Source organism: Podarcis cretensis (genome assembly GCF_951804945.1).
Source record: "Podarcis cretensis genome assembly, chromosome: 4".
NCBI classification, from domain to species: domain Eukaryota; kingdom Metazoa; phylum Chordata; class Lepidosauria; order Squamata; family Lacertidae; genus Podarcis; species Podarcis cretensis.
In genome coordinates, this window is record NC_137173.1 from 49,107,633 (window position 1) to 49,133,417 (window position 25,785).

Below are 25,785 nucleotides of genomic sequence, written 5' to 3' on the forward strand. Positions count from 1 at the left end.
TTCATGCTTGCATTCATTCATTCAAATGACAAAAGCCCCATGCCTTCGTGAGCCTTTGGTTTCTAAAACTATAACTGGATTAAGATATTCCAAAGTGGTGGAATTTCAAGAGCAGTGTTGCTAACAGAGACACAGCCTCACTGGATTTTGGAACTCTTGGCTTGGCGTCCATTCTTGCACTTCTTAAACACTGAACACAAAGAGATTTTTGGAGAGTGACGTTGCTGACCTGGCTGCTATCTGAATTCCAGGACATATCTTGCTGGGATAAGCTTAGTCTTATGACTTGTAAACTCCCACTTTGATTTTCTGTGCTCCTCCTCATCGACTGATCCTTGACTGGCAAAGTCTTGACTGAGGAGAACTGCCTCCCTTTTGAACTTTCCCTGATGCACAGGAACCTTGCCGTTGTTAGCTTTCCACTGCGCCACTTCAATGTCCCTCCTTTCCCTTGAACTCTAAAGCATCACAGCCTTCTGGACATTGCAGTCATCTCAATTCTTATCCTCCCTCTACCTTTCTTTTCTCTGAGAAAGCCTTCAGTGTATAATTTTCCAAGTACCTTACAAGGGCATCCCAGTATCTAGACTAATTCCTTAATTGACACTGACTGACCTGTGCATTTTTGTAAATGTCTCCAAACCCAGCTCTACCAGATGGATAGTGACCTCTTTTCCAGCTGAATAATGCCAGGCATGCAGTAGAAAAAGGACTGCACTAGACCTAACCTCCCTCTTGGGTTTGAGAAAGGCTTATTCCTGAACACAGGAAAGCATTTTTGGATTTACGTACCCCAAGTAAACAGGGCAAAATATTATTTTGGGCTCAATAAGTCCTTTTGGCTAAGACATTCTAATAAAAAATAAACAAACATTTCTCAAGGGGCTAAGAAACACAACATTATATTTATAATAAAATCAGCAATGTTACAATCCTGTCTACTGATTTAAAATCAAAACTGGGGATTGCTAACCCCTGCCCTGGAAAATGGATTAGGTCTCCACACTAATTGTTCTGTCCTTGCTAGACACCACAGAGTTTGGGGGCAGCGGCAGCAAAAGGGAAATTAAAACACACAGAGAGCTGGTTGGGCAGAGAGGTTTAAATCTCTTCACTCAGCCGAGGGCCCTAGCAATGTTTAATTACACAGAAAGAACTTGGGAAGTTCAAAAAGTAGTCTGTTTATCTTAAGATGGTTTTTATGGTCCTACAGAAAAAATATGGAGAAGGAAAGAAATGTCATGGGCATTAATGAGCCTGGCAAAATTACTAAGCCTCTCTAATATCTATAATACATGCTAAGTAGAAGATGTATTCTTAAATAATGAAGACCCAAGTTTTAGAATAAAGTATAATTTTATGCTGAACACCTCACCAGGCAATGTATCTTTTATTCTTTGTCTAACAAGATATATTAACAGCTGTCTAGGTACAGATGGCTTGAAAGAAGCATTTAGAGGATCAGCTATTATAATTATAATGATACCATTAAATCTAATGATAATTTGACTACTCTGTGTGGAACAGATCTTCCTCTATAATATTGCTTCATGCATCCTCTTATACTATGCTATTAGATATACTAATCATACAGCGGCAGAATAAGCATTCAATGGAGAAAGGTTGAGAGCTACATATTTAAAGAAAGAAGCCTCACTCTGGACTGTCTGCCCTAATAACCTTCAAATGTCAAGTCACAAGGTGTGGGGCAAAGCTCAGTTTTTAGTACTTCAGTGGTTGCTGCTGAAGACCAGCATGCTTAGCTGTACAACAGGCAGCTTGTGTATCTGTTTCAAAATAGTTTGTTTTCTCTAAGAGAAGTTGAGAAGTGTACCAGTGAATTAATATGTTTAAATATTCCATAATTGCAAAGGGTCCAAATAAGAAAACTTTTTTCTTTTTTTGGCATGGAAAAAGAGAGAAATAAACTTGGTTGACTATTTCACTATTACTGATTAATGGACTTTAACATCAAAGAACATCCAGTCACCTGGGTTCTTAGGAAAACTGTCACCACATAGAGAGAGCAACACAATGAATATGTATGGGTAGGAGGGGGACAATCTGTGAGTGGCAAAGCTGCCACTTCTTCCTATGTCCTGCTGGTTAGCTGCGGCCAGGGTGGGAGGAGATATTGTATCCCCCCCTCTGGGTCTCTCCACTCCTAAATTGATTGCAATAGGAGGGGATTAATTATGCCTGCTCTGAGTTGGTATAATTAGGGGACCCGTCTGGGACTATGGTGGGGGAATGAAGGGGCTTAGGATCCAGCAGATCCACTGTATCCCCACCCGGAGTGCCCTGTTTTCACCCCCCAATGGGACATGATCACCAGGTGGAGTTTTCTATTGCTGCATCAGGGGACCTCTGGTGATGGACCTCTGGGCACTGGAGAGATAGATCAGCAGCATCTTGCTGTGTCTCAGCCACCTTCCCTTGGAGCAAAGGATTGTTCTCACAGTTTATTAACTTAATTACTCCCCCCCCCCCATTTTCTAGGACAGAGTAAGATATGTGTCAGGACATTCTTTTTTTGTTCTCATATGCCAAATGCACAAGATCATACCCTTGTATGTGGCACTAAACAGAAAAACTGCAACTCCCGAGTGACATATTAATAACCATTTGCACAGCAGACTCATCATTCACCTACCAGTGTCATACTCTTGACATGAAGTAGATCTATCTATGGCTGCCAAATGTTTGTGAAGGGCAGTAAGCTAAAGTTCTAAAGATATTGTAGTTACCATTGTTACCAGCTACTGTTGCTACTGCTGTTTAATCACTGCTGAGCATAACAAAGTAATAAGGGATGTTCTAGGTATGTACATTTGGTTCTAATATATGGCATCCCAAAGAGAATACACCCTTATTTTTTATTTTATTTTTATACAAATCCCACCATTTTTTCTATGCATTTGTGGCACATTGAGGGTGAAAGATGGCAGCACTATGGAATCAATCTTTGTTTTACATTGAGTTTAAACACTATTTGCATGTATCACATATTTCAATTTGGCGGAACAACTGGATATATAAGCCACATAGGAAACCCTCAAGAAACCTGACATCACGCATAATTTAAGCAGTTCTTGGTTAATGTCCTCCATGGCTAGGGCTATAGAGACCAAGGTTATTTGAACTGTTTACACATGGATTGGTCTCCCCATATTGAGACATATGGCGTTAAGTGAAGTGTACTCATACAAACAGCCCCAAATGTGTCTCAGCAGAATGCTCTCTTACATCTACTGAAAGTTTAAAGAAATTTGGAGCGTGGTCCTGTGAAGACTGTGCCTTGATTGCCTGTCAGTTTTTTTGTTCTATGAACTGCTGGGTGCTACAATAAAGAATAGACTTGTTTTCATTTTTCAGTGTTGGCCAATCTATATGGTTTTCTAGTTGACTGAATTGCCACGTCCAGAGATAGCAAAAGATGTGCAATAGAAAGAAGCTACACATCAAGTGACATAAATTTAATGAAGATATTGATAGAACTAGAGTCAGGGGAAAACCTCAAGTGAAGTCCATTCTCAACAGATATAAATCACTGGCATTTTGTTTTGGAGCAGGTTTTTAAGGCTGGATAACAAGATGAGGAAAATAGTGTCTCTCTGTGTGTGATCTGATGATTTAAACAGAACCATAGAAGCAAAGTCAAAACTTGAGCTTGGCCAAAATTTGATTGTGTATGATTCCTGTACACTAGATTTCCTATTCATGAATAGGAAACATAGTTCTATTGGCAAAAATAATGTAGAAAAATACTTCTGCTTTTATCTTGAAATGTACTTTCAAGATTGTTCATACTACCTTCCAAGCCATCAGACTGGAAGATACATCACTTTTCTATGTTTATTTTGAAATTGTGAGGTGATCCAAAATTAAATAAAGGAGTAAAAAAATGTCAGGTACCATTGTATGTGCATAGTAAATTACTTAGGGACAAAAATAAATTCCCAACCAGATGCATGCTGAATGGATATTCAGTGTCTGTGGCCACCCAGAAAAGCCATATTGGATCTATAGAATGAAGCTCACTGGAAATGTCATCTGACTTCAGTGTTAAGAATTATTACGAAAACAGAATCTCAAGAATGACAAGGTCACACAGTCAGATTTGGAACGCTGTGTAAATGGAGCAGCTTCCTTTCAAGGGAAAGGCTAAGGCACTTAAGCGTTTAGTCTGGGGAAAAAGCTGAAGATAGAACATGTTAGAGGTTTATAGAACTATGTAAAATGAAAATGAATAAGAGAAAGATGACGGATGCTACCTAGTGGGGCTGGCTGGGCAAAGGATGGGGCATTTAAGAGCAGGGGTAGGAAGAGCCAGAGGTCACAGTAGGTAGAGCAACCCCACCTTCTGTCTCACACACACAAATTTACACAGAGTTTAAGCAATGGGAAGAGAAGGAAGAGCAAGGCAAAAGGCTGGGAAGGGTGTGGAGAAGAGTGCAAGCACGACCTGCCTTTATGTTCAGTAGGCGGACCAGAGTGAAGACCAGCACCTGAAGTCTTCACTCTGGTCCACCCAGTAGACCATACCCGTCTTTCTTAGAAAGGAACTGCAGCAGCAGCAATGTGAATGGTTGAAAGCATTTTGAATGAATTCTGATTGGTTCAGCGACACCCTCAAGAGTAACATTATGGGAAACATTTTGAAGCAGACTAGCTGTGGAAATTAGTTTGCAATGGACTCTTTTCTGCAAATAGCAGCAAATAACTATGGGTGGTGTCCAGCTATATAGTTTTGTTACTGCAAGGACATTTTGTGTGCAATGCAACTTCCATCTCCTATCATGTCCCCATGTAGAACAGAATCTGAAAAAAGAGCGATAGATATTAGTGATATACTAAAAGATGGTAAGGGTATCCCCTTCCAATGATTTTAAACACCATGCCCTGTTTTAAAATTTCACTAATATCCATCCTTTTAAAAAAACCATATATTTCACATCTAGAAATGGGAATATTACAGCAACGTGTAAAAGACGGCCTATCCAATTCCTTTAAAATCACTGATGCTTTGCTATTGTCTCCATTGAGTGCTGCATTACAGCTAATGTTTATTGGAGTAGGCTGAGGTAGGCTCAGGTCCTTTTTGTCTGTTGTTTTTGGCAGAACAGATTTAATAATATCAGTAGTATTATAAAAATGTGACAAGTTGAAAGATTGAATTTGATGGTATTCAAGATTTCTGATAGCTCTAGAGGGAAAACAATTTTCAGCATGCTTTAGCAGAAGAAGGAATATAATAAAACTAGACGTATTAGCCATCTTTCCCTGGCCAGAGTTAGTATAGAATATGCTATTATTTCATTATGTGAAGCAATCTGATCCTGCCTCAGAACCTCATTAACTGTTTCATAAGCATGTATGGCTGACCCTTTATCCTTTCCACCCTTGTTATTATTTGTCAGTTCACTGAATGTTCATGAGATATAGGTTAGTGTTTCTCTCTGAAATGGACAGAAATTACTCATGTGCATCATCAACTCTGTGTCTTTCAGCATCTAACACAGCAACAGCAGCAAAATTGGAAAATATGTGAATTTAATTAAGACATCCTTATTTCCCCCCTGCGCACGAAAGTCATATCCTATCAATGCTTTTGCTGAGATTTTCAGTGAACATCAAGTTGTCACATAATGCAATAAATGGGATTTTACATTAGTGATGATCTGCAAAGTGATGCCATGGATGAATTTGCATCAGTGTGTGACGTCAGTAGGAAGTCTGGATTTTAATAGGTTACAGTTAATTTGGGGATGCATTAGAAATATTACACTTTCGTCTTAAGGCCTCCACATAGTGAAATATCCCTCCTTGCTCAAAAACTGGCTTCTGTGTGGCATAAATCAAATAGCCCTACTATTTCCCCCATCATCTGCCATGCCAGAGGGTTGAGGGCTAGCATGGCACTAGCTAGTTGTTTGGAGTCAAGGGCTCAAATGTGCTAAATTAGCACAGCCAGTCCCCAAAGAAAGTCCTGGGCAGACATGCCATTCAAAATTTAAAATAGTGGAACAGCAGAGCATTATAACCCCTTGCACCACATAATTGTACAGTGCAGAGGAGAGCTATAGTGCAGCAATGCCGATAAGAGTCCAGCCCTGGCAGTGCTAAATCCTTAATTCCCACCTTGACTGGCTGCAGCAAGCAGAACAGTCAGTAGGAAAGAGATAACATAGGAATGGCAGGTGAAGGGATGTTATTCCTTCTTCAGATATTATGCCTCTAGCTTTGCTTTGTTTTTCTGTCATCAGCTGTTCCACTTACTATTGATAGCCCCCTCCAAGAATACAACATAGTAATCCAACCTATAATGAAATGCTTCTGTGATCACAGAAAACAATAATACTTACTGGGCAGCTGAGGGGTCGTAGGGACTGTGGGGACCAAAGTAGGCTCTGGATAAACAGTTTCATTGCAGCCTCCATTTGTCAGACCAATATCATCAAGGGCAATGCCATCCCATCCTGGTCTTTTAAAGGCATCAAAAGCAACCTGTTTAAAAAAATCACATAAAATGTTATACATACCGTTTCATTTTAGATTTTACTTATTTATTTTATTTATTCTACTTATTTACACATAATTTATATATCACTTTTCATAAAAAGATATAAGAGCTATCATACATAAAACCACACAACGCAGACACATTTTTAAAATCAGACACACATGGGAGTAAGAACCATGGGATTCAGTGATGGGGCTTGCTTCCTAGACATGTATGGGATTCCACTATTATAGAAGGAATCTTTCTACATTTCTAATTTTAATAAGTAGAAATATGAGCAGTCATCTATGTGAACCTTTTAATGGCTTTACAAGGAATTCTACCTCCCCTAAAAGGAATCACTACACATTCAGATTCCCAAAACATCTCTAGCCATTTTTGCTACCGACAGTGTTAGTGGATGGAAAGATGACATATGAATACAGTAGAACTTATGGACCGAATCCATTTTTCAGTACAGGAAACCTGAAGGAACAATTCTTCAATAGAAAGGTTCTGTTGATTTATTGGACATGTTAGGCCAATAATTTATAAACTAGATCTAAGCACGTTCTCTTTAGAAGCCAAGTTTGACAATGTAAGCATAACCAAGTCCTAGAATTGCTGTTTTGGAATCGAAAGGTCCCTGGTGTGAGTCCCAAAAGAAATTGGGGAGGGGGAGAGAGACTTCATATTGCGTTCCTATATGAAGTACTTCAAGTAAAGCAGGTAAATTTCAGTTGTAGATATATTTCATCACTCTAGCCAAGGGTTCTTAGCTGGTGACAAAGCTGGCTAGCTCAAGACAGAGAGAAGTTTCAGTGTTCCAACATAATCATAATAATTTCTTCTGTCAAAAACATACAGTCTGCTCATACTAACTAGTCTTGTGTGCTATAACCATTTTTTGGCAGACTGTAATGATAAAAGTATTCATTTTGCAGATATGAAGATTGGGATAGAAGACTGGGAATGGTAATAAAGGCCCACTGAACTCAGTGACCTGACTACATTCTTTACTGATGATAAATAGCTTGACATACTTTAAAATTAGATGTTTCATTTAGTGTTATTTGCCCATAGTTCCAGTTATTTCCATAATTTCCTTCTTTCTGGAAAACTGTCCTTTCAGTGTTCTGATCGTACGTGATGGTAATGCTCAAACGATACACATTAATACCATACATGTGATACCTGAATTGGAAAATGAGAAGTAATTATTCATTCTGGCATATTAAATTGAAATCCACCTGGTATCCACTAGCACAGCAGACTTCAGCTTGTGCACTGAGCTTTTCCTCCCCTCTGCAGCCCCTCGTGGACCCTCAAAATCTGTTCCAGAGGGTTGGGGGATTCTCTGGAACAGATTTTGAGGAGGGAGGAGAGAGAACTGACTTTGCTATTAGTACATATGGTATGTTCACAATACCAGAAACTTAGGCAGAACACATCTGAAGAGGGGACTAAGGATAAGCTTAAAAGTCGAACTCTCACAAGTCTGCCTCCAGACATCATTGGTGTTGAAATGTAATAGCCTGCAAGACAGATAATAATATATATTAGTTAATTATTAACTCCTTGTTCCACCAACTACCTAAGGAAGTATACTTGCTAATTTGTTGCCCTGAACTTCTACCCTGAACAATGGAATATACATTGAATAAATAATAATAAAATAATTTATACGATTGGCTTCAATGGGACACTTAGTTGCTGTAGCTTTATAAAAAGAGACACACATAGTCCACTGGCTCTCATACAGATGCCTAAGCATGATGGATCACTGGGCTGAGGGGAAAGGTCCAAGGAGCCCATGTTTTGTAGCCCCAGGCCTGACAAGCTAAAACTCTCAGTTTTTAGAGCAGACATTGTTTCCTTTGCTAAATACAAACAAATATTCTTTATTTTGCAGATATAACAAAAAAGGGGGGGACATTGTTAACTCACATGAACAATAAATATAATCCGTCAGTTCTGACCTAAACATTGATATTAATATATGCATTCCATTGGTCCAAATAGGTATCCAAATGAGATTGATGATTATAAGATATATTGTCAAGTGTACAAAGAGTAGTGAGATCTTCAAGAGGGGAAATTATCCCTCCTGCCTTGCAAGACATTTCTATTTTATTTTGCAAAAATACATTGGTAAAAAAAAGAAAATTCAAATCAATTCATGTTTTGCTCATATCTTAATTCTTACCTGATAAATTGCCAAATGTATGATCAAAGTTAGGGCCAGATGTAATAGGGAATGTGGGACCACTAATTCTTGCCCATTCATCATCGTCATCTAAATCTTGAATCCAGTAACAAAAGCCATCTTCAAAAGTGCAGCTAAGTTTCTGACTGTCTTGAAGCGAAATGTGAATAAATTAATGAAACAAAATTTAATAAATTAACTCAATGGATTGTGAACAATGACATTCCACCATGTACTCATTTATTATAATCCTTTTCATATTACAAGCAAAGTGACTGTGTTGAAAGTGCTTCCCATCCAACCTGAAAATACATCACCCAAATGTTAGCTTCTATGAGCCTTGGCATGGTTTTCTGTAGATAATCCACACACACTTATTTTCTGTACTAGTTTCATGGTAGGTTTAATGGTCTTTCCCCATTCTCAAAGCACTAAACATGAGTACTATTTCCCTCAACCGGCATTAGGGGATTGGTGTTCGACTGGATGACCCTTGGAGTCCATTCTCACTCTGCAGTTCTAGGATTCTCGATATGCAGTAAGCCTGTAATGCAGATGCAAATCTCCCTCCATTCTAATATTCATTCTAATATTCAACCATGGACTTATCGACACTTACATTTCCTCTGCTTGTTCTAGGCATGGTCCACGCTTTAAAGCTCTATGTCCGAGCACCCCACCCTTTTTTGCTCCAGAGCCTTTCCCCACAAAACTCCACTCTTTAAAGCTCAGTTGGAACAAATGGCAATCCGTGGAAAAGCCAAATTGATATTTGCTCTGATGAAGTGCTCAAAAAGCAGGTTTTTGTGGGGAAAGCTCAGGGGCAAAAATACCCCCATGCTCAGACACAGAGCTGGGTTGGGAAAGAGTGGGGGGAAAGGTAAGTGTGGCTAAGCCCTAGGCCCGTCTGCAAAGGAAGACAGAAATGCCTAGGCAACTGGAGAACTCTACCTCTCTTCAAGATCAGTGCAGCAACTTGTATCTTTTATGACTGTAAGGTTTGTTAATAGCCACAGAAGAAATGAATATTAAAGATACAGGTCTTTGTTTTCAGGGCCAGAGGATATTTGCTTCAAAATAACACATGATATTACAACTCAGCAGTGGTTCTTATGCATGAATGCCTACATTTAGTTTGAACTGTGTGTGTTCCAACAGGGTATCTATTTATATGAAGAAAGAAGACTCAGCTGAAAGCACTTAATGTCTTCTTAATGAATATAGAAGTTGTGTTTTTGCTTTTGTTTTGTACAACATGCTGGGCATAGTTGTTACCAGCTCTGACTTTTAAAGCCCTAAACAGGTTGTAACCCAGTTATCTTAGGGATCACTTGCACCCATACCAGACTACCCATTTCATGAAAGCTATGCCAGATGTCCTGATCTGATGCCTGCAGCGAAGCACAAGAATCAGGGCCTCCTGCCTATCATGTTTCTGCCTATCATGGTTTTCAATTTTGGAGGAATTTAAATTTAAAAGAATTTAAAAGACCTGTCAATGCGCATTTTAAAAAATGCCATTTGGAGAGTAGAGCATGATGCTGGATGCTGGTTTGAAGTAACTGGATATTGTCCTAAAATGTGCTACAGAAATTTCTTAAACAAAGAAATATATTCTTGCATGCCACTAGTCAGACATTTCAATCAATTTAATTTATTTTTTCCCAAACCACGGAGTACTAACATCTAGGAAAAAAGTAACATAATATGGTAATTATCAAGGTGAAATGGGAATTAAATGGGAAATCATCTTCATTAATCTGTAAATCCTGTTAATTGTGTATGTTCCTGGGTAACATCTCTAGGTATGGATACATTTTCCCAATTTTGATTTATTTTTTTTTAAAGAAAGTCTAAAGAGTTCAAAGCTGAAATACAAGTAAGCAGCCTTGATGATACAGCCCTTCTGGTATCTATAAGCAGCAAAAAGGGTAATGATATAGAAAGGGCCTGACCAATATAGAAAGGGATAATTATTCATGCCCCTTCATGGATCACTGCCTTGCCGTGGCGAAGGGGCTTGAAGAACTCAGAGAAGCTATGAACTATGCCGAGCAGGGCACCCAAGATGAACAGGTCATAGTGGAGAGTTTTGACCAAACGTGATCCACCTGGAGGAGGAACCGGCAAGCCACTCCAGTATCCCTGCCAAGAAAACTCCATGGACAAAGACAACAGGCATATAAAAGTTATGACGCTGGAAGATGAGCCCCTCAGGTCGGAAGGCGTCCAACATGCTACTGGGGAAGAGCGGAGGGCAAGTACAAGTAGATCCAGAGCTGATGAAGCGGCTGGGCCAAAGCCGAAAGGACGCTCAGTTGCGGATATGCCTGGAAGCGAAAGGAAAGTCCAATGCTGTAAAGAAAAATATTGCATAGGAACCTGGAATGTAAGAACCATGAACATGGGTAAGTTGGAGGTGGTCAAAAATGAGATGGCAAGAATAAATATTGACATCCTGGGCATCAGTGAACTAAAATGGACGGGAATGGGTGAATTCAGTTTGGATGACCATCATATCTACTACTGTGGGCAAGAAACCCGTAAAAGAAATGGAGTGGCCCTCATAGTCAACAAAAGAGTGGCAAAAGCTGTACTGGGATGCAATCTCAAAAATGATAGAATGATCTCGATACGAATCCAAGGCAGACCTTTTAACATCACAGTAATCCAAGTTTATGCACCAACTACTGGTGCTGAAGAAACTGAAATTGACCAATTCTATGAAGACTTACAACACCTTATAGAAGTGACACCAAAGAAGGATGTTCTTCTCATTATAGGGGATTGGAATGCTAAAGTAGGGAGTCAAGAGATAAAAGGAACAACTGCCAAGTTTGGCCTTGGAGATCAAAACGAAGCAGGGCAAAGGCTAATAGAGTTCTGTCAAGAGAACAAGCTGGTCATCACAAACACGCTTTTCCAACAACACAAGAGACGACTCTACACATGGACATCACCAGATGGGCAGCATCGAAATCAGATTGATTATATTCTCTGCAGCCAAAGATGGAGAAGCTCTATACAGTCAGCAAAAACAAGACCTGGAGCTGACTGTGGCTCAGATCATCAGCTTCTTATAGCAAAATTCAAGCTTAAACTGAAGAAAGTAGGAAAAACCACTGGGCCGGTAAGATACAATCTAAGTCAAATCCCTTATGAATATACAGTGGAAGTGAGGAACAGGTTTAAGGATTTAGATTTGGTGGACAGAGTGCCTGAAGAACTATGGATGGAGGCTCGTAACATTATACAGGAGGCAGCAACGAAAACCATCCCAATGAAAAGGAAATGCAAGAAAGCAAAGTGGCTGTCCAATGAGGCCTTACAAATAGCGGGGGAGAGAAGGCAAGCAAAATGCAAGGGAGATTGTGAAACATACAGGAAATTGAATGCAGATTTCCAAAGAATAGCAAGGAGAGACAAGAAGACCTTCTTAAACAAGCAATGCAAAGAAATAGAGGAAAGCAATAGAATGGGAAGAACCAGAGATCTGTTCAAGAAAATTGGAGATATGAAAGGAACATTTCGTACAAAGATTTCCATAATAAAGGACAAAAGTGGAAAGGACCTAACAGAAGCAGAAGACATCAAGAAGAGGTGGCAAGAATACACAGAGGAATTATACCAGAAAGAAACGGATGTCTCATATACCCCAGGTAGTGTGGTTGCTGACCTTGAGCCAGACATCCTGGAGAGTGAAGTCAAATGGGCCTTAGAAAGCACTGCAAATAACAAGGCCAGTGGAAGTGATGGTATTCCAGCTGAACTATTTAAAATTTTAAAAGATGATGCTGTTAAGGTGCTACACTCAATATGCCAGCAAGTTTGGAAAACTCAGCAGTGGCCAGAAGATTGGAGAAGATCAGTCTACATCCCAATCCCAAAGAAGGGAAGTGCCAAAGAATGCTCCAACTGCCACACAATTGCACTAATTTCTCACGCTAGCAAGGTTATGCTTAAAATTCTACAAGGAAGGCTCAAGCAGTATGTGGACCGAGAACTCCCAGAAGTGCAAGCTGGATTTAGAAGAGGCAGAGGAACCAGAGACCAAATTGCAAACATGCGCTGGATTATGGAGAAAGCTAGAGAGTTCCAGAAAGACATTTACTTCTGCTTCATTGACTATACAAAAGCCTTTGACTGTGTCGACCATGGCAAACTATGGCAAGTTCTTAAAGAAATGGGAGTGCCTGATCACCTCATCTGTCTCCTGAGAAATCTCTATGTGGGACAAGAAGCTACAGTTAGAACTGGATATGGAACAACTGACTGGTTCAAAATTGGGAAAGGAGTACGACAAGGCTGCATTTTGTCTCCCTGCTTATTTAACTTATATGCAGAATTCATCATGCGAAAGGCTGGGCTGGATGAATCCCTAGCCGGAATTAAGATTGCCGGAAGAAATATCAACAACCTCAGATATGCAGATGACACAACCGTGATGGCAGAAAGTGAGGAGGAATTAAAGAACCTTTTATTGAGGGTGAAAGAGGAGAGTGAAAAATATGGTCTGAAGCTCAACATCAAAAAAACGAAGATCATGGCTACTGGTCCCATCACCTCCTGGCAAATAGAAGGGGAAGAAATGGAGGCAGTGAGAGATTTTACTTTCTTGGGCTCCATGATCACTGCAGATGGTGACAGCAGCCACGAAATTAAAAGACGCCTGCTTCTTGGGAGAAGGGCAATGACAGGCCTAGACAGCATCTTGAGAAGTAGAGACATCACCTTGCCAACAAAGGTCCGTATAGTTAAAGCTATGGTTTTCCCAGTAGTGATGTATCGAAGTGAGAGCTGGACCATAAAGAAGGCTGATCGCCGAAGAATTGATGCTTTTGAATTATGGTGCTGGAGGAGACTCTTGAGAGTCCCATGGACTGCAAGAAGATCAAACCTCTCCATTCTGAAGGAAGTCAGCCCTGAGTGCTCACTGGAAGGACAGATTGTGAAGCTGAGGCTCCAGTACTTTGGCCACCTCATGAGAAGAGAAGACTCCCTGGAGAAGACCCTGATGTTGGGAAAGATGGAGGGCACAAGGAGAAGGGGGCGACAGAGGACGAGATGGTTGGATAGTGTTTTCGAGGTTACCAGCATGAGTCTGACCAAGCTGCGGGGGGCAGTGGAGGACAGGAGTGCCTGGCGTTCTCTGGTCCATGGGGTCACGAAGAGTCGGACACGACTAAACGACTAAACAACAACAAATTATTCATGGGGTGTTTGGACAAGTTAAGTGGATAACAACACCTTGTTACATTAGCACTTCAAAATGGATTTGATAAAAGAGTACAGTGTCTGTAGCATGAGGCTATAGACACAATGTAAGACTAACATTTATGGGAGCTGATTTAATACATCCACTGCAAATCACATGTGAAATCAGGTGCATTTGTCTCCATATCAGAGCAATGTCACAGTTTTGCTAGCTGTGGCTAGATCTCCTCCCACCACATATACTAACAATGTGATATTTAAACAGAAGTTAGAAAGACTACTTACCTGTCAGTTCACTTGTGTTAAATGCAGTGTAGGTTGCATTAAAGCCATTATAATTTTCAGCGTAGTCTGTAACAAATTCTACAGTGGCTTTATTAGAAAATATGTAAATTGTACCAGGATCACAACCTGAGAGGAAACCTACAAAGAAAGAGATGACAAAGATATCTAAAGGGTATAATGCCACATACATGCAAATAATCCAAATCAGTAGTCTTCAGTTTACAGAAAAGTGAGCCCAAAAGTGAGCCCAAACACTTATGCTTTTTCTACTATTACCCATTTGTATACCTAATAATGAATGGAGTTGCTCATATTTAAGCACCAAGCTGTGAGCAAGATTACAATTTGCCATTGGAATTGTTTCTGCCCTCATAAGTGTTATCTTAGAATATATCAGATTATCTTCTAGAATCTCATGATGGAAATAGACAGCAATTTATAATTAGAATTAGAAACACCATTGACTCATAACTTCATGGAAAACAAACAAATCATTTATATGACATTGACACATGAAGAGTTCAGCATTATTGTGGGCACTGGTTCCCCATGGCTTTGGGCATATAGTAGTGGTTGACTTCTGCATAATCAGAACTTCAACTAACAGAGGCTTTGCATGTGGTTAGAAGTGCAACCTGGAATGCTTTTAAGCAGAGATACTGCAACAAGTGTTGTGCTTTCATCTGCAGGAAAAGTATAAGTTGGACATTGCATTTATTATAATAGCAATTCTTACTTCTCTTAGAACTTTTGGAAAATGCAAATGGGACACATAAAGGTGTGATCAACTAAAAGCCTATTGAACTGACTAGCACATTTGCAATTGCCACAATGAAATTGTTGAAAGGAATGTACACAAGGTGCTATCTCCTCCATTCAGCTGAATGGGGAAGCCTGCTCATGAAAAAAAAATCCCTGCGTATCTTGCAACACAAAACTCTGGATGAAGAGCATCATTCTCACCACATGGGATTATAAAACATTGCATTGTAAAAAGAAAAGGATGCCTGGTTGCTGTAAGTATCACAGATTTAAAACAGTATTAAAAAGGTGTCTTACCTCTTAAAATCTTCCCTGGGCCTACACCTTCATAAATACTTAGAGTGTCTGCATACTGTTGTGTATCAAAAGCACTGAAATTCAGCTTAATAGACAGTTCTTGATTTACACTAAAGGGGGCAAAATATTCTGTTAATAGCTGCGTGGTTGCTGAATGCAGTAGACATAACACACAGAAATGTGAGGACGTATCTTGAATCAAATCCCCTCCACCCAGCCAGCAGCAATTTTGCTTTGCATTGCAAACTAAGTGCTAGAAAAATGCTGCTCATGTAAAGAGCATTGGAGCTCCGTCCAGATGTTCAAATAGTTGATTGCACATTTTATTTACTTACTTTATTGCTTTCCACCCCACTTTTCCTCCCAAAGGAGCCTATAAAGGTGCTCCTTGAATTGTATCCAAGAGAAGCAATTCAGGGATAGTTATATTTTGAAAATCACACACTTCATTTATTTATATTTAGGAGAGTATTTATATACTGCCCAATCATAAAATACCAGAGTGTTGTACAGCAATAGGAGCACATTAAAAAAAAAACATTTAAAACAGTGCAAAATGATGATTGAAATGACTGGCTAGTGGCTACTCAAGAAAATGTTAAACAACCACATAGGCCTGGTGGGATAAAACAATATTCAACTTGTTTGAAAGTCAGTGTCTGCTGAATCTCTGTTGGAAGAGTGTTTCAAAACATGAGGCTGGAGACTGAATGCTCAACTTCTGATTGAGGCCAGTTGGGCCTCTGTAGCATGGCGGAAAAGTGGTTGACATCCCATTCTAAACAGACTAATTTTGAAGCAAGTCCTAACGAATTCTATGAGCCACCTAATTTAGGATTTCAGTCTGAATCTGAATCCTGTTTAACTAAACTTTCTCCCCCCCCCCCAGTTTGTGCAAATCTAAGTATAAGTTGCTGATTTGTATAACAAATAAATATAAGCATTAATTGTGCACTATCTGCTCTGAAAGTTCATGGCAATTTTTAAATTATTTGTTGGAGAGTATTGTTTAGATTATATTTTGTCAACTTGGAATTTAAGGCAATGAATTTAAGAAATCTGGTAATACTATGGCCACTTCACACTTTACCACGTTAGAAAGTGTGCTACATATGATGACAATGTATCCTGTAAAATGGGAGAAGATTGCAAATTTATTTGAGCAATGCATGCATCCTGGGTGGAGCTGGTCTATACAAAGTATATATGCAATGTACGCAGAGTTTTTAAAACAGGATACATTTTATCATTATACCTAGGAACTTGCACTACATCCATTATGTAACATGAAATGGAACTATACACACCCCCCCTTTATTTTAGAGACATGCACGTTCAGAAAATGATATAAATCTGCTCCAGGATGTCATGTATCCCAGTCTTCTGGAGCAGATTTTGGGGGTGTATAAGGGCTGTAGGGGAAAATTCAGTTATGCAAGTGGAACTCTGTAGCATGAACAGAACAACAGTGCTGGAAACAATGCATAGTAATTTTTTAAAATAAACAGTAGCATCATCTAAGAAACAGTCCTCATTTACATTGTCATGTCCTCCTCCTTTTAGAAACTAGAAAATCTGGAATACTCAGGATGTGAATACAAACTTCAAACTGGCAAACTGTTTTGAATTTACTAAATTACCTTTTTCCCCCTGGTTGCAGTTCCCAAAAGGAATTGAAGTATTTGACCACAACCATTTCAACATGCTTGTCAGAATCAATTTGGAAAGTGCAGTAGAGCACATTTTTAATGCAATCTGTAATCCTTTCTATTTATTCTTTTGTTAGCACTTGCGTAGATAGAAGAAGCATAGAAAATTGTATCTGACAATAAAAAAGCTCAAGGAAAATGCTGGGAAAAGTAACTCAGTAAGGCATATTTGGCTAATTTAATATGATAGGGTAATTTGACAACAATCAAGTTATTTTTCTACATTTATTAAAAAGAATAACAATATTATATATTTCTGTTCAGGAAAGAAGCACAAAATTGGATGAGGAAATGAAAAATCTTCATAAAAGCTTAAGTCAGAAGAAAGCAACAAATCAAAACAAAACAAAACAAAACAAAACCCTAACAGATCATCTTTGTCCTGCTTCTGATTTACTTTTGAATCACTGACAACAGCACGTGCAGGAGTTCAACATGTTTATATCATCATTCAAGGACAGGAAGTGTCTGAGTAATTTGTTGAATCCTTCCACAAATATCTCACATGCCACTCAGCTCCTTCAAAATATACCCCTCCAGTTTGGCTGGAGAAGACGACTAGGGTGGAAGGGGAAGAAAACACCTAGGATATTTCATCCTATATCCTGAGCTTGTGCTTGTTTCCCCCACCCCTCAGGTATTTAGCTAGGAGATTGAGAGCTAAAGGGCTCTCATCCATCAGCCAATATTGGCCCTATATCGGGAAAAAAACATATTCCTCCTCTGCAAACAAGACAAGCAACAGCTGTACTTTGGAGATCTATGTTCATCAGTAAGCCTCCCCACCCCCTGACCTATGAGGTGCTCCTAGAGTTGTGTCAGTAGTCTCTGATGGCGACAACAGTTGATAGTTAGGTTATTAAGGAAAGAAAAGGAAGTCATTTGTTGCATGAGACAATGTTAATTGACTGATGCATAGAAGCAGGCAAACTGGATGCAACCCACCCTGACGTTATGTATCAAGACCAGGGCCAGCCCAAGACATTTTGACACCTGAGGTGAACCACAAGATGCCTTCCTGCCAGAGAAGAAGGTGTGAGTGAAGATCTACACCAGGAACTAGAGTGTGTGTGTGCGTACATGTGTGTTGTGATCTACATTGGGAACAAGGTTGGAAGGAGACCAGCAGTGCCTCCTATTCAGCTGCTGTTGAGGAATCTGCAAATCTGGCCTCCAAGGAGTGCACTGCAGCTGTCGCTTGGAGGCCAGATATGTTGACACTGTAGATTCTGCTGCACAAGGCAGTTGCCTCACCTTGTCTCAGAGATGGGCTGTCCCTGATCAAAACAAGGAGAGAAGCTGGGCACGCACGTTGCAGACAGTGGGCTGCTCAGTGATGGCTCAGTGCCTGTGGGAATCACCTTGAGGAGGAGACAATACAGAAAATGGCCCCTCTGGGATTTACCCTTCTGTGATGCCATTGGGGGCCAAGAATTGCACCCCCATGAAGTTTGCAGATAGGTGGTGGAATGATCCCGAGTGAAAGAGACCTCCGGTATAGGTTGGTATAAAAATTCAATAAATAATAATAAATAATAAAAGACAGGGAAGTGAAGATATTCCAGGGTGAGAGATGCAGAGGGAAGAAAGGCCCCCAGGTGAGAGCAGAGAGGGCATATTTCCTAATGTTTTATTTATTGTTTATGACTACTTTTATGTTGTAGTTATTTTTTTATGTTGCAAGTCGCCTTGAGCATGGTTTGTACTATGGAAAGTTGGCATCCAAATAAAATTATATACCATATGTATGTAAATAACTTATTGCTGCATATTATGCCCCGCATTAACTAGAGTGTATACAAACATTGTTGAGAAAAAAGTGTTTGCATTTTATCTGCAAATACAGTCTAGTTGATAAAATGTTGTCAAGTGACTTACTGTATAATCCATTGGCAAGCAAGGTTTGAAATATAAGGCTCTGGATAATGAATAGAGTGGAAAGATCCAGTGGAGCCAGTCAAAATAAATTTTCCATCACAGCGTGTAGCTGTAAATAAATAATAATTATCTTTTCAAGAAATTCAGTCTCAGAAAGAGATTGCTCCAGTCCTTGATTATAAAGAACAATTGTACTTTGTTTTCCAACTATATTGTCTCAGTAACACATTATGGGAAGAGGAAAAGCTTCACAGTTTGAGATAAATTTGGTTATATTAGCAGACAGAATATAGATTTGGTATTCCTCATTTTATTTTTACTGTCTTGAAGGGGCTAGGTTTCTTGTTTCCAGGGCTCCCCCTTATACATTAAATTGATTTCTGGAGCAGGAAAAATTACCTCACAAATCAGCTGCAACCATTATTCTAAGACAGTGATAGTAATTCATCCACTGCTGCAGTTACAGCCTCCTTTCTGAATATGCCTTAACTATCACTGGCACCATTGCAAGGTCTGGTTAGATAGAACTTGGTATACTAGAGACATGGAGCTCATTCTTATGGAGGGCCAGCCATACCATTAGCCACAGTCACAGAATCACGTCAGACAGCAGATGGTGGGAAGTGGGGTGGTATTCGAGAGAACTGTTTTTGTGCCACTTGCTCTGCTTTAGCTTTCTATCCTCAAATTCAGTAGGAGATGCTATTCCATCACTACTGTTGATGACCCCATCTGCACTATACATTTAAAGCCATATCATACCACTTTACACAGTCATAGCTTTCCTCAAAGAACCCTGGAAATTGTACATTGTTCAAGGTGCCACAATGCCCAGAGTTCCCTGGGAAGGGTAACTGGCTGGCAAAGCACTCTGAGCTCTGTAGTTCAGTGAGGGGCATGGGGTCTCCTAAATAATAGCTCTCAGTACCCTTAACAAACTACACTTCCCAGGCTTCCTTGGGGAAAGCCATGACTGTTTAAAGCATTTGATAATGCTTTGAATGTATTGTGCAGATGGCGCCTTAGATTCAACTAATCTAATAGAATCGGGGAGAGTGCCATCTTGTCTTTTGCCTCAGACAGCAAAAATCCTCGTGCTAGCCTTGTGCCCATGAGGTAAATCCTTGTGTTGTGAATGTGAAGAAATACAAATCTGGTCACTTTTCTCCCCCAAGGGAGACCAATCTCTGGCCAAATGAGTTCAAATTCTCAGAGCATATTTTGTTTTTGCTTCTTTGCTGACTCATTACAGCAATCCAAGCACATTTTCTTGAATTTGTCCTTAGGATAATGAGGAAGGGTGTCCATGTCTTCACAGCCAATCCATGCTAACCAAGATATTTTGTTGACAGGTAGTTTCAGATACAATATTAGCCCTCTTCAGGCATTAGTAAATGGTGATAGTAAACATGCAAGGGAAGGCATTGGGGATGAGTGTGCTAGCATTAGTCATTTTGCCCCTCACTGTTTTCATAGCCTTCATGGAAGATGACAATTTGAAGCTGACACTCTTTGGTATCCATGGGGGCTTCCCCCACATTTTACAACCCTGATTTTGTGTCTACGTTCACTGTTTAATAATGCCTGCAGAAGGTGATTGCTATAAACAGTATATAGCTGTTCAAATTTGTTGTGTTTAGACTTAGCTGACATCTCTGTCTTACAGTCATACAATCCACCACTTATTTTAAATAAAGTAACAACTTAATAAAAAAACCAAAACACTTTAGATTTCCCATATATCTCTGTCCTCTTTTAACAAAAAAATCTTTTAGTACCATGACTACTTCTACTATGATTACTACCTGAATTTCAGTATAGGACATGGTTCTCACTTTCTAAAGCTGAATTAAGGAATGGGGACAATGGTGGAGTCACTTCATTTCATGGCGATTTTATCATTAAAACTAGGGGACAGAGGGTTGCAATGTCACCTGTTGTCTGCATTTCAGCTGAGAAGCTAATTGATTTCACTGAACTCTGACAGCATCAGGAAGAAACTGTTAGAATTACACCCTTCCTGTGCTGTGGCTTTATACCTCTAGCATATGCTGAACTCAGTAGCACTAAAGGGAATTTTAATGGGGACCGGATGGTATTGGACATAGGTTCTTTTGTGGACAAGAGTAGTTATAAAATGACTATAAATCCTGTTGTAAATTTTTCCAAACTTCACAGGCAGCTATTATGGAAGAGGTAATGCCCCTTTGGTAATGGGAACCAAGTGAAAAATCACAGACCTGGAAAACTTGGCCTGCATTCTGACAGTGTAAGTGGCTTGGTTCACCTCTTGATGGTCTTTCTGCTAACTCTGCTAGAAGAACTAAAGCCTGGCAGAACTCTTCCTCACTTCCAACTATAAAACCATAAAAATAATGGTCAAAATGTCACACTGTTATCCCAACAGAAACCTATTCTCCTAAATTTTGTGGAGGGCAGGTTTTATCTACTTTTATTATTATCATCACCACATTTATATACCACCTTTGCTCCATGTATCCAAAGGTAATATACCCACTTTTCTCTCTATTCATTTTGTCATCACAAAAATCCTGCAAAGTAGTTTAGGTTGAGAGATAGTGCGTGGCACAAGGTCACCCACTGGACTTCACAGGTAAGTATGACTTTTAATCCTGCTCTCCCAGGTCCTAATTGAATACTCTAACTGCTGCACCATGCTGGTTTCTTTAGGGAAGCAATGAGCTGAAACAAACACTTTGGCCATGTAGTATGTTAGCATCTTATGCACATTTAACTTGTGCCATTTCAACCGTCTGTGGCTGAAGGCAGGCTGGTTGAAATTCTCTTGGGGTTACCTGCTGCAGAATGACCTTAAAAGCTATTTTCACATCGGGTAACCCAGCTTAGGGGGCAAGGCCCACTCTGACTCCCAGTTCTAGGATGCTCTCGTGAGATCTTGAGGGGCAATCTGAGTTCCAGTATGTGAACGTTCTTAGGCTTCCAGAGCCAGAGTGCTGAGATGGCCTTGCCTGGCAAACAAGGCAGTGAGCTTTAAAAGCTCTTTTCATGCCAGTTAAACCAAGCAGACCAGGCACAAATATAGCTTTTAAGCTATTTGCCTGGTTTGCAGGGCACCCAAGCCCATTCAGCTTGCAAGATGTTCTTGAAAAATCTAGCTGGGTCATTTGAGCTCCCATGAGATCTTCTGAAAGCATCTCTTGCCTTCCAGATTCAGCATGCTGAATGGGCAGAGAGCTTAAATGCTCCTTATGCACCAGGTATCCCCAAGTGGACCAAATGCCCCCCCCCAAGCTTTTAAACTTTCTGTCTTGCTTGCAGGGCAGGGCCCACTCAGCACACAGGATTTGGCAGTACTGAGGAATCTCTCTCCCCCCGCCCCCCTCACCCTCAAGTTGCAGGGTGGCTCCAAGTGTTTGATTATAGGTAATTTTCAAGTATAAGCAGAACCCTTTGAACCAAATCCCCACATAAGATGGGACCATACTGTATATGTATTGTGATGTGTCATTTCAACAAATAAAAAGAAGCCATCAAAAGCTTTTGTACACTGAGTAATAGCAATAGTCCAATAACGTCTCCGACTGGCAGGAGCTCACTCTGGCTCAGAGCTATTGGGTTTATTGAACTAGAAAGCTCAGAGGTTTATCACTGAACTGCATACATGCTAAGCATACCACGGGGATATAGAGCTAAGCTTAATTTTTCAGTTCTATGCATATGGATTTTTCACAGACTCCCACTAAGCTGAAAGCTGAATTCTATAGGTAGGAAATAGAAAAAAAATATATATATCCTTGTGTATTGGCTTAACATCTTTCAGTGTTCCTACACTTGAGGCTGTGATATATTAATCTTGCATCTACATTGTTGACATACTAGGAAAGAGACTGTATTCATAGTTACTCCCTTGATGGTTTGTGAAGTTTTGTTTTAAATGTCAGGAAAAGAAATGGATTAAATGAGCAGCTTGTGTACATGCTAGCTTCTTAACATCTTAATATTAACACCAATGCTCTTGCTATATTGTCAACAGCAGAAACCTGAAATTTGAAAGAACAAAACAAATATAAATATTGAGCATAAGCACCCACAGAGAAACATGACATTGGAACTGGGGAATAATATTTGATCACATGTAACTAGAATACTTCCTTAAGGCACTTCCTGTAAAGTTTCGCCCTCAGGGGCATCAATATGAGTTGTGGACATAAGTGAACAATCTCATAACCTTTGTTTGTGTAAGCAAACTATAGCTCTGGGTTATGTGAATATGCTCAGAGGAGTTGTAGTGGCAGAAGGTGAAGGTGTGCTTAACCAGCTGCGTTAGGTGCAAAGATTGAAGAATCAGATAGAAATATTGCTACAAATAGTAGTAATAGTAGCAGTAATTCCCTGTCCAACTGGACCACTCTTGTTGGTTTGCTTGTTTAAAAAACCCTGATCTCAACTGCTTTTTTTCCAGAAGGGGAAAAGAGACCCTCTATCATTTTACAACAGAAAAGCAGTTGTGGGAGGGGGGATTTTGACTGAGAAAATCATCTGCAGTGAAACAGTCAAGCATCTTTCTACCACTCTCCCATTCAAATTTCTAGCCCTTCCCTGGTTGTATTCAAGTAATAACTAATAACAACCACCACTAGACTGTTTATGTGTCTCCCATGTCTTAACTAGTTTGGTGCTTAAAGTCCCAACTGCTGGAATGTAATTTATTTCCCCACCTTATCTGTTGTTGGCCTCCTGATATTGAAATCTCAACACAAACAGTCATCATACAATTTCAAGAAAACAGCCCAACTATCCACCATAGACTAGGAACATAAGAAGCTGGCTAATACTGAGTAGGACAATCTAGTTCAGAACTGGCTACACTGACTGACAGTGGCTCTCCAGGATTTCTGGAAAAATGTTTTCCCAGCCTTACCTGGAGATGCCAGGGATTGAACTTGAGACCTTTTATATGCAAGGCAGATGCTCTACCATTGACCAATGGGCCTTTACCTTAAGAATGGGCTGGGAAAGAGGTGGTTGACTTATAAGGTAGAACAGACTACAGACAAGCAATTATATTTCTTAATGTTTCCCTAAAAAATCAACACGAAAGCAGAAAAACACACACAGTAGTGACTGAATTGGGCTTCACCTTTTGACTTGGTGTGTTAGGGTTTTGAGACAAGAAGTATGCCAGATCCAAACTTCCCTTTCATTCTGGAGAGGCACCAAGTGAACAGAAAGGGTTGGGAGCTGCCAGATGCAAAACCATCCCCAATCTGCCACCCAAAACACCGCATCTGTGCCAATACTACAACTAGAATACCAATGGTGGGGTGGCAAGGGCAGCAGAGGCCTCCATGCTTGTAAAATGGAGGCATCAAATGGACACCTCCTTTTCCTCCTGTGGATCCACACGCTATCATATAGCCTCCAAGATGCCTTCCATGGGAGACCATCTCATCTTACATACAAGGCTTGGCTTTTCACTTCTATTTCTTTCTATTGTAGCCTCTGTCTGAAAGGAACCAGACCAGACTGAGGATATGAATGCAATATGAATTTAGAGCAGTGAAAGCTGGATCTTTGTTTCAAAGCAACAGTGTATCTCAGCCTTTTAGATAGCATAAAACAGCTATTCATGGTTAATTGCATAAATCTTTTTGTAGTCAGAATATTGCTTTTCTGTAGTATTTCACCTATAATTTCTTTGTCATTATTCTTTTATTTAAAAAACTGGTAACTCAAGTTGCAAGAATTTCTTTCTCCTGATGGGTTAAAGAAATAATATTGTATTACCTTCCACATATTGTATTACCTTCCACACAACACTGCATGATGTTGAGAGATTCTGTAAAGGGTCAGAGGTTAATTGAAGGAACTCAAATTCTTACCACATGTTTTTTCATTTTCATCAGAACCATCTGGGCAGTTTGGTATTCCATCACAAAATGATTCTCTTCTTATGCAGCTTACACCGTCAGCACAAAGCTCATCAAGAGGTAAGCATTTCACTAAAATAAGTTTTTAAAAGGAAGATGGCATTATTCAGAAAGTTGCTTTGTTCATACACAGTTTGTTGTATAGATTGTGCACCAATTAGAGATTTTTGAAATATTAAGTTACATATCAAGCTTTAAAATAAGTAAATAAATATAGCAAGGGTGGTCTGGGATGCCCAATCCAAAATACAGTATTGACAGTGTTCTCTATACTTCCAGTGCAAACTTTACAGTGTACAAACCTGGAGCAAAAGACAGACATGCATTCTTCTCCCAGATGTGCTACTCTAGTCTTTCCAATAAGATTGCTAACTGTCCCTTTAACAGCAGTTTGGTTCTGCAGCAATCAGGAGGTTAAAATGTTTAGCTGTGAAGGATTGAACCTAGAACTGCATCAGTTTTACCTCCGAGTTACAAGCCCTCCATCCACTTAAGAGAACTTTGTGTCTTCATACTATTCTGTGAGCCCAATATTACCAGTGTCAGAGACTGATTATAAGTTCTGAGATACTTCAAGTAAAGGCATAATAAATCCTGTGAAAATAATCAGTAGTAGTCTGCAAAAACTCAAAGAACTCAAAGAGTTTTATTGACGTTAGAAACTGTGCTTATAAAGGACAAGTTTAAGTCCTTTTGGAATTAAACTTCAGAAAACTGAACCACAATGCCATCTACTGGGGAAAGAAAATGTGCTTTCTTCCATTACTGATTCTCTTTCCAAGTCAGAATAACAAGCATATCCAATCATCAACCTTTTTAAGCACAAATATTCCTTACTTGTTCCTAATATCCACTAATTGGTACAGACACTGGTTACTGAAATAGATGTATATTAGTGTAATGTGGCAGAAAGTGCTGCTCATAATTTGAACACAACCTTTTAAAGCCTTATCTGCATAGGCTCAGTGTGGATCTTGTGGGTGGAAAAGCATATGATTTACTTGATTACAAAAATACCTG

The 25,785-nt window shown here is 39.7% G+C and overlaps 1 protein-coding gene across 3 annotated transcripts in view; it reads right to left on the reverse strand.

Moving 5' to 3' along the window:
* TMPRSS15 (transmembrane serine protease 15) overlaps positions 1-25,785 on the reverse strand; it is a 63,667-nt gene that overhangs the window by 27,082 nt on the left and 10,800 nt on the right. For all 3 annotated transcript variants that reach the window (XM_079972026.1, XM_079972024.1, XM_079972025.1), the window contains 8 exons: positions 24,718-24,837; positions 18,854-18,962; positions 15,267-15,376; positions 14,208-14,345; positions 8,709-8,858; positions 7,932-8,037; positions 7,546-7,696; positions 6,366-6,507 (listed from right to left, as the gene is read on the reverse strand). In XM_079972026.1, coding sequence (XP_079828152.1) covers positions 6,366-6,507; positions 7,546-7,696; positions 7,932-8,037; positions 8,709-8,858; positions 14,208-14,345; positions 15,267-15,376; positions 18,854-18,962; positions 24,718-24,837 — 1,026 coding nt within the window. The remainder of the gene's footprint in view (positions 1-6,365; positions 6,508-7,545; positions 7,697-7,931; positions 8,038-8,708; positions 8,859-14,207; positions 14,346-15,266; positions 15,377-18,853; positions 18,963-24,717; positions 24,838-25,785) is intronic.